Here is a 20148-nt window from a genome sequence, read left to right on the forward strand (position 1 = left end):
AGGTAGAAGCCTGTCGCATGGCTACTCATCTCACCTGGACTGGTGGTTACTCTGCCTCCTGGAAGCTGAAGGCAGGTCATTTGCTTCCTCTGTGCTACTGATCTCTCCAGATTAAAAAAGAACCCTAACCCTCCTCAATACTCCTGATGTTGGCTTCGGAAACAAGCAGAGAACAATATAAAGTGTGTGTGTGTGTGTGTGTGTGTGTGTGTGTTTGTGTGTTCATGGTGATGAAGGAACAGTGCAGCTGTGTGGCTCACTGATGAGGTTTGGACAACAATGGATATGGATATATACTGTATATATCAGGCTTTGGATAAACACAGACAATACTTGTTAGTAGGTCAATTCTTACTTGGTTTGGCTCTTTTAATGGGATTTGTTGACTGCAATAAAACTAGACCTTTTGCTCCTTCAACTAGCCACAAACAGCGAATGGATCAATTGACAGAAGAACTTTAGAAAATCTTTTCTCTCCCACATGCTATTTTGATTTAAATGCTGCTCTTTACAATTATTAAATGCATATTTCTGTTGCCTCTCTCCTCACCTTGCTCAGGTGCCATTTTAGTTGCCCAGCCTCTGGACTATGAAATGTGCAAGGACTACTTCCTGACAGTGGAAGCTCGTGATGGCGGCACACCACCACTGAGTGCTATTACAACAGTGAACATAAACCTGACAGATGTCAATGACAACGCACCCATGTTTAGCCGTGACCTGTACACTGCTGTGGTGTCAGAGGATGCTACAACTGGAGAGTCTGTAGTCCAGGTAGGTTTCCCTGCATGCATGTTACTGGCCAGATGTTCATTAAATATGTTCTGATGGATGTTTACAGTCCAAAGAGAGGATGATTACTTAATATTTTTGGTGAACCCCTGACTTTTTCAGTAGCACCATGATCTTGTGGCAAGACTTGAAAGGGAATGTGTGTGTGGGTGTGTGAGAGAGAGAAGCCTGATGCTTTTTTTAGTAGATAGTGGTATACAGTGCTGAGAGTAAAATAATGGCTTTGTGTTGTGTGATGCTATCATAATCATATAATAATAATAATAATAATAATAATAATAATAATAATAATAATAATAATAATATGTTTATTTTATATAGCACCTCTTACAGACAAAGTCACCAAGTGCTTTACATGATAAAAATAGTTAAATAAGGAAGGGCGTTCCACAATGTCGAAGCCACCACTTCAAAGGCACAATCACTTTCTGTTTTTAGTCGAGTGTGAGGGACAAGCAGTAATCCTGGTCAGAAGACCTGAGTGACCTACTGGTAATATAAGGATAGAGCAGGTTAGAAATGTACACAGGTGCCTGACCATGCAGGGCTCTATAAGTCAGAGCAAGAACTTTAAAATGAATCCTGAACTTGATAGGAAGCCAATGTAACGTGGATAAAATGGGAGTGATGTGAGACTTTCTGCTGGACCTGGTCAACATCCTTGCAGCAGCGTTTTGGACCAGTTGGGAACGGTCCAGGGACGACTTGCTGAGGCAGGTGAAAAGGGAGTTGCAGTAGTCAAGCTGGGATGATATGAAATCGTGAATGATCATCTCAAGCTCATATTGAGATACAACAGCTCTGAGTTTGTCAGTTTGTTATTTGAAAGAAACATATATGGATTAATGATTTGATATGTTGATCAAAATACATATGATCAAATATAAAACCAAGATGTCTACATTTTGACTGTACAGCTGAAGAAAGGGTCCCGAACTACCAAGCAACCTTGGAAGCAATGCTATCTGGAGCAATAATACGTCTTACCTGCATTGAACTGTAAAATGTTGTAAGAAACATATATGGATTAATGATTTGATATGTTGATCAAAATACATATGATCAAATATAAAACCAAGATGTCTACATTTTGACTGTACAGCTGAAGAAAGGGTCCCGAACTACCAAGCAACCTTGGAAGCAATGCTATCTGGAGCAATAATACGTCTTACCTGCATTGAACTGTAAAATGTTGTTTGTCTATCCAGTCCTTAAAGGACAATTCCGGCGCAAAACAAACCTAGGGGGTATTAACAGATGCGTACCCACTCTGTCGCTCTCTAGGACATGTTTTCATGCTAATCAAATGAGTTTTTAGCTTGAAAGAGGCTAGCGCGGACCAACGATTAGCTTACAACACTAGTATTCGGGGCACAGGGAACGTAAAAACAAATCGCTATTTATACCACTAAAAAGGCTCGTAATATCACCAAACTTCAACGGTAGCATAATGAGGGTCCCTAAATGTTAACCGAAGCATTGAGAACTTTGTAAGTGTACAGACAGTTTATTGAAAAGATAGATTATAAAGACACTCACGTTCATGTTTACATGCCGCTGCCGTCTTGGAAACCAGTCATGACTTACAGCTGGCGATGCAAACTAAAATCAAAAGCAATTTGCTCAATATATCTGAAATAATTGCACTCTGCATAACTTGTCTAGTGTACTTACTCAGTGGATAACTGTCCATCTGGTCCCTCCGGTCTGGGTCGCTGAAAAAGTTTCAAGTACAGCCCTGTTTATCACAAAGGGGAAATCTTCAGACTGTACAAAACACTGCGTCTCTTGGGCATCGCGACGCAACAGGTCCCACTCCTTGCAACACAGACACTCCTGTTCGGTGGCCATAGCGTCACAATGTCTGCAGGTACACCACCAGTTTCCCGAAGTAGCTGTGTTGCGGCAATGACTACTGGTAGCTCTCTCTCTCTCGTAGCCCTTTCACGGAGCTCCCGCAGCTCTTCGTTCAATAAACTGTCTGTACACTTACAAAGTTCTCAATGCTTCGGTTAACATTTAGGGACCCTCATTATGCTACCATTTAAGTTTGGTGATATTTCGAGCCTTTTTAGTGGTATAAATAGCGATTTGTTTTTACGTTCCCTGTGCCCCGAATACTAGTGTTGTAAGCTAATCGGCAGTCCGCGCTAGCGTCTTTCAAGCTAAAAACTAATTTGATTAGCATGAAAACATGTCCCAGAGAGCGACAGAGTGGGTACACATCTGTTAATAACCCCTAGGTTCGTTTTGCGCCGGAATTGTCCTTTAATGGCAGGCAGTAAATTGTGTCTCATCAGGCTTAACAGAGACATACAACTGGATATCATTAATGTAACAGTGATAAGAGATACCTTTAAATTGGATAATTAAATGGCATAGAGGAAGCATATACAATGCAAATAAAATAGGACCTAACACAGAACCCTGAAGCATCCCACAGGAAAGGGCAGCAGTTTCAGACACAAAGGGACCAAGTGTCACAGAAAAACTTCTATCCGAGAGATAGAAGGAGAACCAGTCCAGGGCACACCTAGAGACACCCACCCACTGCCTTTCAATCAAGATGTTGTGATCCACAGTATCAAAAGCTGTTCTAAGATCCAGCATCACCAAAACAGAGCATTCACCCACACCAGAAGACATCATTAAATCATTGGACACTCTGAGGAGAGCTGTTTCAGTTGAGTGTTTCTGACGGAAACCAGACTGACATTTGTCTAAAATGGTGTGTGTAGCCAAGACAGCAGTGAGATGTTTAGCAATGACTTTCTCAACATTTTTTATTTTTTTTTTTAAATTAAAAAAAGTGGCTGAACACCTGCATGTTTACAATATGATAGGACACAACCAGATTGCTAAGAGCTATTGATAATAGAGACCAAACATAGACCAATAGGGCCCAGGACATTATAAGTAAGGAAGTTCTTATAATCTACAGGGCTCAAGGAAGGTTTCATACTGCTCACCAGGGGTCTCATTTATAAACTTGGCGTACGCACAAAACAGGGCTGAAAATGTGCTTACGCCACTTCCCACGCAAAGGTTGTGATTTATAAAAAACAAACTCTGACCCATGCGTACGCACATTTTGGAGACAATGGGAATTGGCGACGCAGATGGTGAGGTGACGAACTGAAGTCAGACTACAGAAAGTAAATGTGGGAATAACGATTACCCTTAATATTTTCAAGTATTGATGCCTCACGCACATTTTTCTCACTCCATATATAGATTAAATCCAGCAGTGTTATTTGTGCTTGTACTGAGTGATAATTGCTCCATAAACACCTTGTAAAATCCAACCCACATCTTAAATAAAAATGTGTTCTTAATATTTAATCAGCGCTGTCTCTGTCACATTGTCCCCTAACGGAGCACAGGAGGAGGAGATGGCCCGACTGCATGGAATACATGATAGCATCAAATACCCTAGCATTAGATAATGGCAGAACACAGTGTAAATAACTAAATATCTGTCTTTAATACTGTGCATATATCATCAAATGTCTGGAAATACAGTCGTTAAGCTCTCGCTCAATCGTTTTGCCTGCCGTTTTGGAAGGTATTATTAATATAAGTAGTCTATAGATCAGGTTTCCCTACACTATCCGTGAACAGGCCAAAATTATAATTTAATTTGCAGCAATTCCCTAGCGTCTGAGAAGTTTTTTGCTTTTTCCCCGCCAGTCGACATGATTCAGCGTAACGAAAGAACATCTGCCAGGTTCAAATATACTGATCAGCATTCATGAGGTGCTTTGCATTGAGTATTTATAGTTAAAAATGGGCGTGCACAGGGCGGGATAAGAGGCTGATTCACGTACGCACACTTGTGGGTAATCTGTCATTTATAAAGGGAACGTTGCTTACAGATGTGCGTACGCACGGTTTTATAAATCAGATTTTTTTTTTTGGCGTATGCCATTTTTGGCTTTTGGGCGTACGTACACGTTTTATAAATCAGAATCAGAATCAGAAAGGGCTTTATTGCCAAGTACGTTGCACATACGAGGAATTTGTCATGGTGTTGTTGGAGCATGTCACACATACAAATATAAGAAGGATAAAAAGAATATAATCAATATAAGTATAAACATATACACACAGTATGTATTAATAACGATAAAATTAAATTAAATAAATAGTAAAATAAGTTAAACAGTAGTAAAAAGGAACGCTACAGCAGAGTAGGTACAGAGTTGGTACAGAGTAGGTACAGAGTAGGTACAGTAGGTACAGAGTATTTACAGTGGGGTGTGGAGAGAGTCAGGATGGATTCCGCGCCTTGTTAATAAGGCTAGTGGCGGAGGGGAAAAAACTGTTTATGTGGTGTGAGGTTTTGGTCCTGATGGACCTCAGCCTCCTGCCAGAGGGGAGTGGCTCAAAGAGCTTGTGTCCGGGGTGGGAGGGGTCAGCCACAATCTTTCCAGCATGCTTCAGAGTCCTGGTGGCGTTGAATTTCTTCAGCTGCCGCAGGAAGTACATCCTCTGTTGTGCTTTCTTCACGAGGGAGCTGATGTTCAGCTCCCACTTGAGGTCCTGGGAGATGGTAGTTCCCAGGAAGCGGAAAGACTCCACAGTGTCAATTGTGGAGCCACAGAGGGTGATGGGGGCAGGTGGGGCTGGGTTCTTTCTGAAGTCCACAACCATCTCCACTGTCTTTAGAGCGTTGAGCTCTAGGTTGTTTTGCTTGCACCAGGTCACCAGGTGGTCAGCCTCCCACCTGTAGGCGGACTCGTCTCCATCAGAGATGAGTCCGATGAGGGAGGTGTCGTCCGCAAACTTCAGAAGCTTGACGGACTGGTGACTGGAGGTGCAGCTGTTGGTGTACAGGGAGAAGAGCAGAGGAGAAAGAACACAGCCCTGGGGGGATCCGGTGCTGATGGTCTGTGAGTCGGAGACGTGTTTCCCCAGCTTCACATGCTGCATCCTGTCAGACAGGAAGTCAGTGATCCACCTGCAGGTGGAGTCAGGCACACCAAGCTGGGAGAGTTTCTCCTGAAGCAGAGCCGGGATGATGGTGTTGAAGGCAGAGCTGAAGTCCACAAACAGGATCCTGGCGTAGGTTCCTGCGGAGTCCAGGTGCCGGAGGATGTAGTGGAGGGCCAGGTTGACTGCATCATCTACAGACCTATTGGCTCTGTAGGCAAACTGCAGGGGGTCCAGGAGGGGGTCAGTGATGGCTTTGAGGTGTGAAAGCACAAGGCGCTCAAAGGACTTCATAACCACAGAGGTCAGGGCGACGGGTCTGAAGTCATTAAGTCCTGTGGTCCTTGGCTTCTTGGGGACAGGGATTATGGTTGAGGTCTTGAAGCAGGCTGGCACGTGACATGTCTCCAGTGAAGTGTTAAAAAATGTCTGTAAACACTGGAGACAGCTGGTCAGCGCAGTGCTTCAAGCTGGATAGGGAGACAGCATCCGGTCCAGAAGCTTTCCTGGGATTCTGTCTCCTAAAGAGTCTGTTGACGTCCCTCTCGTGAATGGAGAGAGTCGTCACTGAGGTGGGAGGGGGGGTGGAGGTGGAGGGGACCTTTAAGGAGGGCATTGGTGGGGGGGCCCAGGCCCCTGCTGAGGTGGGGGAGGTGGAGGTGATGCACAGTGGCTGTAGCTGTAGGGAGGTGTCGTGGGGGATGGTGTCAGGACTGTCCTTTTGTCTTTCAAATCGACAGTAGTACTCGTTCAGGTCGTTGGCTAGGTGTCGGTCATTGAAGGAGTGGGGGGTTTTAGGCTTGTAGTTGGTGATCTGCCTAAGTCCTTTCCAGACAGTCGCAGAGTCATTAGCTGAGAACTGTCGTTGGAGCTTCTCAGAGTACCGTCGTTTAGCCTCCTTCACTGCCTTGTTAAACTTGTACTTCGACTCTTTAAATCTGTCTTTGTCCCCACTCCTGAACGAGTCTTCCTTGGCCAGCCTTAACCTTCTGAGTTTGGCTGTGAACCAGGGTTTGTCATTGTTGTAACTCACCCTGGTGCTTGATGGAACACAGCAGTCCTCACAGAAGCTGATGTATGACGTCATGTATGATGTACTCATCCAGACTGTTGGTAGAAGTCCTGAACACATCCCAGTCAGTACAATCCAAACACGACTGGAGATCCTCCACAGCCTCACTGGTCCACTTCCTTGATGTCCTCGCTACAGGTTTTCAGAGCTTTAGTTTCTGCCTGTAGGCGGGGATCAGGTGGACCATGACGTGGTCAGAGTGCCCCAGTGCGGCACGGGGGACGGCGTGATAAGCATCCCTGACTGTGGTGTAACAGTGATCCAGAATGTTCTCCTCTCTGGTCGGGCATTTAATATGCTGTCTGTATTTAGGGAGTTCATGAGTGAGGTTCCCTTTATTAAAGTCACCAAGGACAATAACTAGGGAGTCCGGGTTGGTCCGCTCCACACACAGTATCTGGTCGGCAAGCATGCGCTGCGCGTCCTGCACGTTGGCCTGCGGTGAGATGTAAACACCGACCAGAATGAATGAATGGAACTCACGGGGTGAATAAAAAGGCTTACAGTTTATGGTGAAATACTCCAGGTCAGGAGAACAATGCTGCTGGATCACTGTCACGTCTTTGCACCAACCGCTGTTGATGCAGAAACAGATTCCTCCACCTTTAGTTTTGCCAGAGAGGTCCGTGTCTCTGTCCGCTCTGAAAAGCTGGAAGCCTGCCAGCTGCAGCGCAGAGTCCGGTATTATTCCACAGATGACGAAAAGTCCCTGTTTCCCCCCAACAGCAGTTGTAATTCCTCCACTTTGTTGGGCAGAGAGCGCACATTGGAGAGGAATATTCCAGGTAACGGTGTGCGTGATCCTCGCTGGCGGAGACGCACCAGCGCACCGGCCCGTTTCCCTCTCCTCCGGCGTTTCGCTGCGTGAGCAAAGGTGAGCGCACCTTTGACCAGAATGTCCAAAATTTCCAGTGAAGGGAGAATAAAAGTGGGAAATAAGTCTGATGGTGTTGTTGCCCTGAAATGAGACCCTAGATCAGTAAGGTCTTGCAGGGAAATAGGAGAGAAACAGTTCAAAATTGATGGCCGAGTTAGATGAACAGAATATAGAGTATCAGATGATGCTGACATTTCTAATCTTATTCACAAAGAAATAGAGGACGTCACTGCAGTCCTAAACACTGGAACTTCAGGGGGAGCAGGAATGACAATATTGTTGATGGTGTCAAACAGGACTTTAGGATTACATTTACTGGAGGAAATAAGGTTAGCAAAGTAAGATGCCCTCGCCTCCTTAACCATATTGTTGAACTCAGTTAATAGGTCTTTGTGATAGAGCCATTGAACATGGATCTTGGTGGATTTCCACTGTCGTTCAGCCCTTCGAGATTTACGCCGTAAACAGAGATTTAAGTCATTTAACCAGGGTGATGAGTTGACGGAGGGAACGAGTCTCATTTTACTTGGAGCCACTTCATCCAAATCGGAAGAGCAATGTGTATTGAAGGAGTGGACCAGACAATTGATGTCAACGTGAGAAGACAACACTGTGCTTGGGTCAAAAGCTGCAGGAAAACTTTTCACATGAGAAGCGATGTACAGATGAAGCCATCTAAATTTCCCCCTCCCTCCGTGACTGGTCCTTGGCCGGGCCGTGGCTGGAAAATAACGCCTCTAAGCGTTGTGTGGAAAACTAGTTGCAATGGTTTATCTATCCACCAGGGGGAGCAGTGATATGGATACTGAAGTGATTTAATGGCCTGAGAAATCAGCTGTTCTTATTATATTTGATATGTGGTCTACTGTATGACAGAGCGCGCCTCCTAAGCATTTTGTAAAACCCTGATAGACAGATTTTTGTTTTAATGCTTTAAGGTACAGCTGAGGGATACACGTCTGTACTACTGAACTGTTCTCTCCATGAAAGCTGTGTTATTCAAAAGAACTGCACGAAAATAAAAGCAATACTAAGGGAAATGACTGATATGGAGTAAGAAATAGCCTAACTGTGTGCGGCACTCATCAGCTGACTTTATCTGCAGCGGCACGTAACATCAGACAAACCAACACAATGTCTTTTACACAAAGAAAGAAACTAGCCTACTAGAAAACAGTTTGTAAAGGATTATGGGTCAGAACACCCGCCCGCTGAAGCGGTTGAGATCAGCTGATCTCTTATTATGGCCATGAAAGCTAAACAGAACTGCACTAAAATAAAGCAATATGGAGGGAAATGAATGATAAGGAATAATGCCGTTGTTCGTGGGCATCTAAGCAGCTGATTTCGTCTATAGCATTACAGGCTGGGACAATATGAAAAAATGTCCTTTACACAAAGAAATAAATACGTAGAATATTCGTTGAATTTACAACACTTAGGCACTTTCTCCCGGGATCACCTTGAGATCAAATTGTGTTTACTGATAAGGCTACTGTTTGTTAAATTTGACGTGTTTACCGATAAACCTCATAACCGGAATAGATCATATCCACGTAAACACACATGATTCAAACAAAATGCAAGCTCCATATGTTCAGCTATAGCAATGTAACCACCAGTGGTTAATCCGCAGATTAAGTCATAAAAATCAACATTCTGATTAGTAGATGGGTTGTGGGTGAAATCAAGTATAATCAATGAGGAAAATATAACTGTGAACAGAGCAGAGCTGCTGAAGTTTAGTTTTTATATTATATCTGCTTTATTTTACATTTCATGTTCGCTTAGGAGTTGTCTGCTCATGAAACCCAACATTTCCTGATTTGGCTGCTTCATAATAAAAACAAAACAAAAAACGATTTTTATTGTGAAAAATGTATAGGAAATGAAACAGCCGCTGCTTTGACCACTCAGCCAGCTTACGATGCGCTGTGGAGATCTGGCAATGCGAGACTTAAGGCTGTTTCATGCTTCTGCATCAACTCCATGCCGTAGCTACAGCGTCGCTCCTACGGCGTCGCTTCTCCGGTGTGACCCTTTCGAAGTTCTGCGTCGGCGTTGCTTTGCATCGTGGTGCATTTCACTGCCATAACGCTAGGGGGTGATAAGTCTGAGGTCATTTGCGAGGTGTCTGCTAGACAGTTTATGTATGTTAGCAAGCAAACTTTAGCACAACTGCCCACAAAGTACTGCTTGCTGGCAAAGTGCTAATTTCAAAACGTTACTGACGTATAGACACAAACGGATAACCCCGTCATTGTAACCAAATATGTCTGAGTTTATTTGCAGTTTATGTCAGTGAACTAGCATGTTGCTACTCCCCACAGTAGTCTATCAACACACAGGACGAGTTGACCAATCACAGTCCTTGCAGTCTGCGTCGCCTCGACGCGAAGTTACACATTTTTTGAGGTGCACATCGAGCTACGGCGGAGGGCTTGGAGAGGGGTTGGCGTCAACGCAGAGGGGTCTGTGGAGGAATGCCGTCGACGCAGAAGCATAAAACAGCCTTTATAAAAAACAAAAGGACACGACATAGGAGCAGGAATGTTTGTAGTAATATCCTACATATAGGTCAATTTGGGAAGGATCACTTTGTGACCAGCGCAGAGAAATGCGCCTATAAATGTAGATATTTTGTCAACTGTATAAGTTATACTGTTTATTTCTTCACAGTTTGTTTCCCAAGACATATGAGAAGTGTGGTAGACAGGAGATTGGCTTAGCTTTAATTGCTCTGTGTGTGATATCAATACATATCTGTGAGAATTATGTTCTGTTTTATTTATTTATTTGTCTTTATGGTCCCACAACCTTTTTTTACATTCCTATACATACAGGTTGATGTTTTACAAGCTTTTATAGAAAATAAAACCAGACGGACCATGAGCTGTCAAAAATACAGGGTGCAGAGGGTTAAACAGTCCAGCGCACGATCGGGCACGAATTCTTCTTCCTGGCGACTCACGGCGTTTCCGCGTGTGGTGTGTTTTTCGGCGTAAGGGGAGAACCTCAGCTGAAGAGCCACATATTCAAAAGAAGCAACATTTCGATAAAATTTCTGCTTACATTGGAATGAGTCATTAAACAAAATGGCGACTCCACCTCCTTTCTTATTCATTCTATTCTCACTCATAAAAGTGAAGTTAGGAGGAGCTGACTCAATAACAACAGATGCACTGCTATTTTTGTCTAGCCAAGTTCCAGTTAAAAACATTAAATCAAGATTGTGCTTAATAATAAAATCATTGATTAAAAAAGATTTTCCTGCCGAAGACCTGATGTTTGGTGAGGCTAATGTTAGCGTGTTAAAAGCATTTTCTGTTGTAAGGAAGCAGGTCGCATTTATCAGATCCTTCAATACCTTTACCTTTTCATTGTGGTAGGTTATATTCAGCTTCCTTTGCTCTACGAGTGCAATGTCGATCCGAGATTTACCGAAGGTTTTTAGAGTAATTTGACACTGGATGTGAGCTGATGACTTTTCATGCTTGGTTAAAGCTGCGGGCAGGTTGTTCAAATTACAGTATCCCATTGAAGTCCAAACAGTCTGACTCGTTGAAAAAAGCAGGCAGGGATAGCAGTACAGCCGCTGACTGTTAGCACAGCCACATAGCCAATCTTTTCTTCCATACCAGTCTGTTTGAAACAATCTGACAATTTTTTGTCCCTTTTGCTGCAGTAGTCCATCTAAGGCTGGCATAGACCTCCCTCTTCCTATTAACTCCTTTTTTTAATTAAAATTGAGCATGGAGAAATTCCTCAACTCTGTGATATAGGCGGACACTGCTGCTGTCATTTTGACTTTGAATTTCGCGGGGATTACGCTTACAATGTAGCTGGTGTAATGATGTTACCTGCGCAAATGTCCAGTAATATCTCGATTTTAAGTGGTCCATGTTTGATACGTAACGGAGATGATTACTGCCATAACACATTTACGTGCAAAGGCACAGCAGAGTTGTACTTTTTTGCCGTACATGTTGAAGAATACAGTATTGAAGTGCGCATGCGCAACATGGATTTTTCGCTTGTCGTCCGCAATGAATGGACAGTAAAAGCACTGCTTATTCTACCATTTTTTTGTATTTGATTATGTGTAACTGCTACATTTCTCATCGTAACGTCTAAACAATTGGAATAACACACACATTGCAAAATATAAATAACAAGAATAAACAGTAAAAATACAAATACAAGTTTATTAAATAAAATGATTGAATGAATGAACATTTTTATGTTTGAATTTTGGCAGGGTAGGCATTGCCTAGCTTGCCTACCTGCACGTCTCTGCAGTTAGAGCTTGGTGATTGTGTCAAAACTGGGGCAGGTGGACGCCGGGGGGGAATGATGGGAAAAGGGAGGGTGGTAAATTTGGTTCCAGCAGTAACCAGCTCCTTCATCTGATCAGTGAACTCCAACAGGGGTAAGGGGAAAGAGGGGAAAGGGTGAGTAGAGAGAGCGGTGGCATGGGTGGGGTATGGGGACCCCCTCGAAAACGAGATAATACATCTCATACATCCTAATAAACAAACAAATTTGAATATATGGGGCGGTAAAGGAGATGGATCCTCAAAGGTGTTGGTGTTGGTGAGGGGGATAGATGGGGGGTTGAAGGGGGGTAGAGGGTTTTTTAGATTTCTCATCTCGGCTCTGGTCTCCCATGGGCAAACATCTCCTCGTGTGGGGGCTTTGGTGGATTTTTGCCGTGGTTCGTTATGTCTTTCTTCTGTTTAGATTCCTCTTGTCTTGTGTCCTTGGTCGAGGGAGCAGATAGGTGACGCAGGAAATAAAGTAGGTTAGAGGTGAACAGCTTTACTCCTGACTTGTTAAGGAAAAGTCCATCTGCCTTAGAAAGATGTCTGGGGTCCCAGAAAATGTTGAAATTGTCAATAAAATGCAGTGAATGGACGGTACATGCAGCTGAAAGCATTTGTTCAGTGCCAACAATCTGCTGAATCAATAAAGTCCAATTTCAGCACTTTAGACTGTTGCTTTATAACATCCTTTGACTCTGTATGCAGTATAATGTTCTTCACTGTTACAGTAGGTGTGCTGCCACGATATGCAGGACAGGATGTATCAGATACCATGTCTTTGGGAAAGCAGAGTATTTTAATGTTTTTACTGAACGTGCTTGTTACATCTCTTACAGCAGTCACCTACAATCAGAGTTTGAGGCCTAGTCGTTAGCTTTCACTGTAGCTTTTTACTTATTGAGTTACTCTCAGTCCTTACACTGCTGTGTGACAATGAGACATAATCCAGGTCCTGCTGCAGTGGAGCAAATCTGTTATTCAGTTGTACACTCGGTTGTTGGGGAGGTTTTTTTTGTTGGTAGTTCTCCCTTCCACAGCTGTATACGGCTGTGTCCTAAGTACAGGGGTTGAAGAGGCGCTCTTTGTGCAGGATTTGGTGACCGCCGTGGTAAACAGATATCATGCTCCAGCCGTGGGCTGTGCTCCTGTGTCAGGCAGCAGCACAGTGGCTCAATAGCCTACTCTTGTGACCAGGTTTACAATAATATGTTTATCCAATACAATGGTCTATGTTGACAAGGACATTTTCAGCGCTGTTTTCTCAGTGTTAAGCTGGCTATGTGTTTACAGAGAGGGTGGTGGCGGTACGCTGTAAGAAATAAGGGTATTCATGTGGACAAAAATCAGAAGTGCCGGTATTCAGTACTGTTAAATTCCGGCCCATTTCAGGCAATGTTTTCGCCTGAGCACACAGACTATTGTGATCACATGAAAAGTTGTTTGGGTTGGGTCGAGTCACTTCATAATGAGCTTCATAATGGACTTCATAATGGACTCCATGTAACCCATATATACCTATGTGTGCTGACAGGTTGGCAGAGGAGACATTTGGCTCATATTTGTACAAATTATTAGGAATTGGTGATATATGGATGAAAAATATCAATATATAAAGGATAAGACGGCAGGGACAGTTGGTCAAAATGTGCGACTGTAAAATAGTCACTCCCCCTGCCTCTGTGTGTTTGTGTGTGTTTTCAGCTGGTAGCAGAGGACGTTGACAGTCAGCTGAATGGAGCTGTCCTCTACTCCATCATCAGTGGAGACCGAGACGAGCACTTCTTCATGGACCCACTCCGGGGGGTCATCAAGGTCAACAAGCCACTGGACCGGGAGACAGTGAGGACACACGCACACACACACACACACACACACACACACACACACACACACACACACACACACACGTTAACAGATATAAGCAGGACATTAGAGGAGCAGCAGAGGACATGTACTGTTAGTGTTAAATATAGGGAAATATGTATATTCAATTAAAATGACAGCTGTAGCTTATGTTTCACAACCTATTAGCTCCACATAGTGAATATCCTGATTCAAGACATTTAGGATTTAGGTTATCCTATTCAGTAAGACTCTGAAAACCTAAATTGGCTTTCACAGTCCACATTAACTAGATTACAGCACAGTTTGATTTAGGCCTTTTTGCAAGTTTCCTACAGCTTTGACGTTCATTAGTTACAGCTGATACAATCACCCGCAGCGACAGTTCAACCTGAATGTTAAGCACATTCCCCCGTGATAATAGAAGAAGTAGGTTAAAAACAATAACCTATTTTAACAATAGGTTAAAAAAAAAAAAAAAAAAAAAAAAATATAAATATATGTATATATATATATATATATATATATATATATATATATATATATATATATATATATATATACATATATGATAAGAGATTGGTTAGCATGCTAGCTCAGGGAATATGCATATTTACCAACCTGAAAGTGGAACCATCAGAACCCAACTCTAAAGTTATATGGAAATAACTGCAACAGTCTTGGATTAATGAGCACTATTCTCATGAAATAATTCAGCTTGCAGCAGCCAAGCTGTACATGGTCAACTAAAAAGCTAGCTTCTTCCTTTGTGTTTCATTCAACTGATATGAGCTCCTGCCGCATGTTAGCAGTCCTGGTACAGCCCAGACAGATGTGATGACTTTAAGTATCAGCGGCTCTGGTACAGCCCAGACAGATGCGATGACTGTGGGTATCAGTGGCCCTGGTACAGCCCAGACAGATGTGATGACTGTAGGTATCAGCGGCCCTGGTACAGCCCAGACAGATGCGATGACTGTAGGTATCAGCGGCCCTGGTACAGCCCAGACAGATGTGATGACTGTAGGTATCAGCGGCCCTGGTACAGCCCAGACAGATGTGATAACTGTAAGTATCAGTGGCCCTGGTACAGCCCAGACAGATGTGATAACTGTAGGTATTAGCGGTCCTGGTACAGCCCAGACAGATGCGATGACTGTAGGTTAGAGCTGAAGATCTTTGCCTTAATCTTTGCCTTTGTCTTAATTTCTATCATGTTACACAGGCTCGGGCCGGGCTCGAGCTTGCGCTCCGAGTTGCGCAGTAAATGAGTGGTCAGGTGAAGCGTTTTGAATAGCGTGAAAATGGATGCTGAGGAGGTGAAACGGAGACTGGCTTCTGGAGGACTTATTTTATTTCTTTGTTCCAACTTCCAAGTGGCCTATAGCCTACGTTAGTCATGAATAAATTATGTTAAAAAAAGTATAAATGACTCATTCTTGACGAAAGACAAAAGAGCTGTGTGCGTGCGGCGCAGTCTCTTTTTTCTTTCTCTCCCTTTTCCGCCGAGTGGTGCGTGTGCCCGCTCGCGGTGTAAAGCGCGTATCCGCGCTATTTTCCGACATGCACTCTAATCACTGCTGATAGACGGCCTTTTGTACAGTCGGGCTGTAAACGGGTTCTGGCTTTTAAAAATCTGTCAATCAAAATGTACTTGTCGGGCTCGGGCCGAATTCTGTCGGGCTCGGGCCTTGTCGGGCCGAACTTTTAAGGCCCGATTAAAGCTCTACTGTAGGTATCAGCGGCCCTGGTACAGCCCAGGCAGATGTGATGACTGTAGGTATCAGCTGAGCGTCTGCCTGCAGCATCAACAGCCAGTGAACTGAGCTGCTGTAGTGCGTGTAGGCCATCTCTGATGGGATGAAGGAGCCCGTTGGCCGAGATGAGAGCCCAGGGAGATGGATCCCTGACCACATGGCAACTAATCACACTTGAATAGTAAAACACGTGCACAAAGCAGCTCTGCATATCAGCTCTTTCATCTTTAGCAGGAAAAAAGATGGAAGACATGAACACCCCTGCCTGCTTCCCCCCTACTCAGCCTTCTTCTTTCTTCCTCATCTTCTGCTTCTTCCTCGTTTCCTTCTCTTCCGCACTGCTTGAAAACTTCAGAAATGTTCATATTCCCATCATAAAGTATTCAAGAGTGCGGTCGATGAGCCGTCTGAGCGTGCTCAGAAAGAGTGCAGGGACGTGTGGGGGATCAAAGCTTTTGGATGATGAAAGTGAGTTTGGGGTTATCACACAGAGAGCAGCAGCTTTCTGTGTGTGTGTGTGTGTGTGTGTGTGTGTGTGTGTGTGTATGTGTGTATATGTGTGTGTGTGTGTGTGTGTGTGTGTGTGTGTGTGTGTGTGTGTGTGTGTGTGTAGGGTTAGTGTGTGTTTTTACATATGTTTCCTTCTCTCATTTTAATACTGGTTCCCCTTCCCCCCCTTTCTCTCTGCTAAACAGGTCATAGCTGTTTACTACTGAGGTTTATTTTTCATATGTGCCAGGCAGCAGAATATTGTTTGTTGCTTTCGCATTTCTTCTCCGCATGCTTCATTAGCTCTTTGTTATAAAGCAATATGGAGATACAGACAAAATATCCAAGGGAACAAGAATGATTTGTGTGTGTGTGTGTGTGTGTGTGTGTGTGTGTGTGTGTGTGTGAACTTGAACTCTCCTCAGACAACCACATACACAAGCACTTTATTCTATAATCTGAAACTGTGATCCGTGAATGGAGGAAACCTTGTCTCTGCCACTCGGGGCCAGTGAGGACAAGCTGTGGACACAACATTGATATATCGTCACCTTTTAATATATATACTGTAGCTAATGATATAGTTCATAATGTAACCATGAGATGAAGAAGACATACTTTATAGATCCCCCAAGGGGAAATTACACGTTTTTCACTCTGTTGATACTTTGTTTTAACATATTACACACAGGCCTAAAATACACACACATGCACATGCATCTATCCATGCACTAATGCAGAGATGTCAGAGTGAGGGGGCTGCCCACTGACAGGCACCCGAGCAGTTAGGGGTTTGGTGCCTTGCTCTAGGGCAACTAAGGCAAACTCTGTCTCTATCCATAATAACACTGTGCTCTCCCAGATAATTGCTAAGATATTGAAAATCAGTAGCATCATAAAAACAGTGTTGGGAGTCAGAAGATCAGATAGGTTAGAAACAAATCTCCAGGTTAGACAAACTAGTTTCTTCAACAGGGGGTCCTCTAAGTTACTGCACGAGGACCACCAAACTGTTTAATCTTTTTTTTTTTAAATGTTTTTCTTTAAAAAAAAAATTAATCCAACATATTATTAGCCAAGATGATGATAGGCTTGCTGGCCTACAGGTACACAGCCTGTCCTCTACTGCCACCATCAGGACAAAGATTACATGTTCCTGTTGTTGTCCAGCATTGTTTTAAAAGTGATAAACATGACATCCTCTATCCATTCAATTCAATTTAATACCACTAAAAATCTGTTAAACCAACCTCAGCCTAGAAATCAAGCTGCTGAACATGCCTTCAGATACCTAAGGGTGACATCACAGGTGTTATATCCATTATATATGTTTTTGTTTTATTTTTTCATGGTTTATATATCTTCCATTGTGTCTGTCCTTGTAGGTTCCCAGCTACTCGTTGGCCGTCAGAGCTCTGGATAGTGGAGTCCCAGCCATGTCCTCCACTGTGATGGTCAACATTGATATCTCTGACATCAATGACAACCCGCCCACCTTCTCCCCCGCCAACCTCACCACTGTCATACAGGTAAACCTAACCATTGATATGATATCTAACTATGCGCAAAAGACAACGTCACATGCAGCACACTGTTGCGAGGCTCTGTACAGCGGCGGTGGCGGGGAGTGTACAGCCAACCCGTTCTCACTCCGAACTAGTAAAATACGGACGTTTGGACAGTGGCTGTCAGTGGCTGTCAGCGTCTGAAGCGACGAAAAAGGCGTCCTTCAGCGTGTTTGTAGAACGTAGCAGGGAGAGCAGCAGCTAGATGGGGTTTAGCGAGTAGTATGTAAGGCCAAAATTCTGCGTAGGGAGGTTGGTTGGGGTGGTGGATGGGTCAAACACAGGACTTTCACCCAGGAGACCGGGGTTCGTGTCCCGCTTGTCACGTTTCCTAAAGTCGCTTTCTTCTTTAACCGTCCCATTCTTCCCATGTGTCACAGAACCGTAAGCCTACCCACGACCTTTTCCTAAACCCAACCGTCCCGTTATTCCCGCGTATCACGGAACTGTAAGCCCACCCACGACCTTTTCCTAAACCCAACCGTCCCGTTCTTCCCGCGTGTCACGGAACCGTAAGCCCACCCACGACCTTTTCCTTAACATAACTGCGTCAAAAGGGACGCCAATAGTCCCGACCAAGCGCATTTAGTTAAAACGCTAAAGGAGACTTTTAGCGTCAATAACAACGACAAAAAGCACCTGACCAAGCGTCCTTATTTTACGAGATGGAAGTGCGAACCTGTTGGTACAGCAGAGGGCTTAAAAAAGCAATTAGCAACAAATCTAGTGACTTTCTTTCTGTAGAACAGACTCCAGTATTGTCCGGCGAGCCCAAACTCTCTTCTCTCTCTTGCGGCCGCCACAGTCACCTCTCTCTGTCTTTGCTGTTCAGTGAATGAGCAGCAGCAGCGAGCTGATGGCGTGTCGTTAAGCGGGCCAGCGCCTTGCATGTCGGCTCCGTCACCATCGGTGGATGTGAATGGGTCAATATAAAGCGCTTTGTCCCGTAAGATAGAAAGGTGCTTTATAAATGGACTACATTTCCCATCAGAGGAGTGGTTCTGGAGAACTGGGCGTGCCATTCAACAACTCTGCAAGCAGCAATACTGGGAACCAAGCGTTTTATAACTGCATTTTCTGTCGCATGTTGTTTGTAAAAATTTACACAATAAAGTTGTGAAAACAAATACTGGGGACCAAGCAATCAGCCCGTTCTGAACAGCCATGCACTCTAAACGGCCACTGCACTAATTGACCTAAACACAAAGATTTACAGAATTAAAGAAAACTTTGCCTAAAATTCAGCCATCATGGCTCTAATTGTTTGGTAAGAACAAGCCCAACTGCAGTGGCATAGCACAAACATCAGGGCCTCCTTCCCATTTAAATCATCCGTTGTCCCGCTGGTCTGAATAAGTGACTCACAGGTGTGTGTGTGAGAACACACACACCTGTAGGGGTTATAAGGGATATTCTCAGCATACTTTAAATACGGTGTAAAGCTTTTTAAAATGAGGTTTTAGAAAATGATGAATCATTATTTCTGTCACAACTAGTTTTTAAGTCTCAAATAGTACTCATTAGCTTATTCCTTTACCTGGGGGCAAATATCCACAAGGACCTGACATGGGCCACCCACACTGCAACTGTCAGTAAAAAGGCCCAACCTGTGCATTTGTTTTTGAAGCGAATGAAAGCAAGACAAATAATTAATTAATAATAATTAATAGTATTTTTCTTTTTTAAACACAGATGTTTGCAGTATACATAGCCATGAGGTAATGTATCCATGCGTGGCTCTGTAAGATTAATAATAACTGTAATATGATGATAGTGAAACAAAGTAAATTTTGCTTTAGCCACCAACGTAAATTTATATATTGATGTAAAGCCCGGGACTTTGGGATGCAGCAGCCTTTCATGAGAGCGCATGAAGAGCGCACGTAGAAAATGTTTTGGAAGAATTTGAATTGTAATAATCACTGGCGCCAGCAGCCGTAATCCTGTACGTGTGTACTTTTATTTCTTCTGTGAGACATGCAACGCATGATAACAATGCGTAAATGTGCACAGGAGTAGGAGCCGACAGCAGCTCTGTTCGACTCTCTGCTCTGTTCACAGTAATAATGTTCTCATTAATTAAACGTTATTTCACCAACAACCCATCCACTATTTATCAGAATGTTTATGACTCGATTAGTAGATAAACTGGTTACTGGATGCTGAGTATGGCTGAACCCACAGACAGAGCTAACATGTTGTTTCAATCATGTATGTTAACATGGAAATGAATATTGCAGGTATGAGGCTTATCCCATTTTTGATCATATTCGGGATATGATGTTTACATGGCACACAGATAAATCATGTTATCCATATCTCCATACAGGCTCGCCGACAGCATCCACCTCTCTCTCTCTCTCTCTCTCTCTCTCTCTCTCTCCCTCCCTCTCTCTCTCTCTCTCTCTCTCTTTTACAAAATGCTTCAGTGAAATATTTTCATGATCTGGTCATTATGATATGATAAAAGTACGCTAGGAGCACACTTTCATACACATTA

At 43.5% G+C, this 20148-nt stretch overlaps 1 protein-coding gene across 6 annotated transcripts in view; it reads left to right on the forward strand.

Moving 5' to 3' along the window:
• fat3a (FAT atypical cadherin 3a) overlaps positions 1-20148 on the forward strand; it is a 224141-nt gene that overhangs the window by 177870 nt on the left and 26123 nt on the right. For all 6 annotated transcript variants that reach the window (XM_036001132.1, XM_036001137.1, XM_036001133.1 and 3 more), the window contains 3 exons: positions 560-774; positions 13697-13834; positions 17469-17612. In XM_036001132.1, coding sequence (XP_035857025.1) covers positions 560-774; positions 13697-13834; positions 17469-17612 — 497 coding nt within the window. The remainder of the gene's footprint in view (positions 1-559; positions 775-13696; positions 13835-17468; positions 17613-20148) is intronic.

The sequence above is a fragment of the Sander lucioperca genome, chromosome 5, assembly GCF_008315115.2.
Source record: "Sander lucioperca isolate FBNREF2018 chromosome 5, SLUC_FBN_1.2, whole genome shotgun sequence".
NCBI classification, from domain to species: Eukaryota; Metazoa; Chordata; class Actinopteri; order Perciformes; family Percidae; genus Sander; species Sander lucioperca.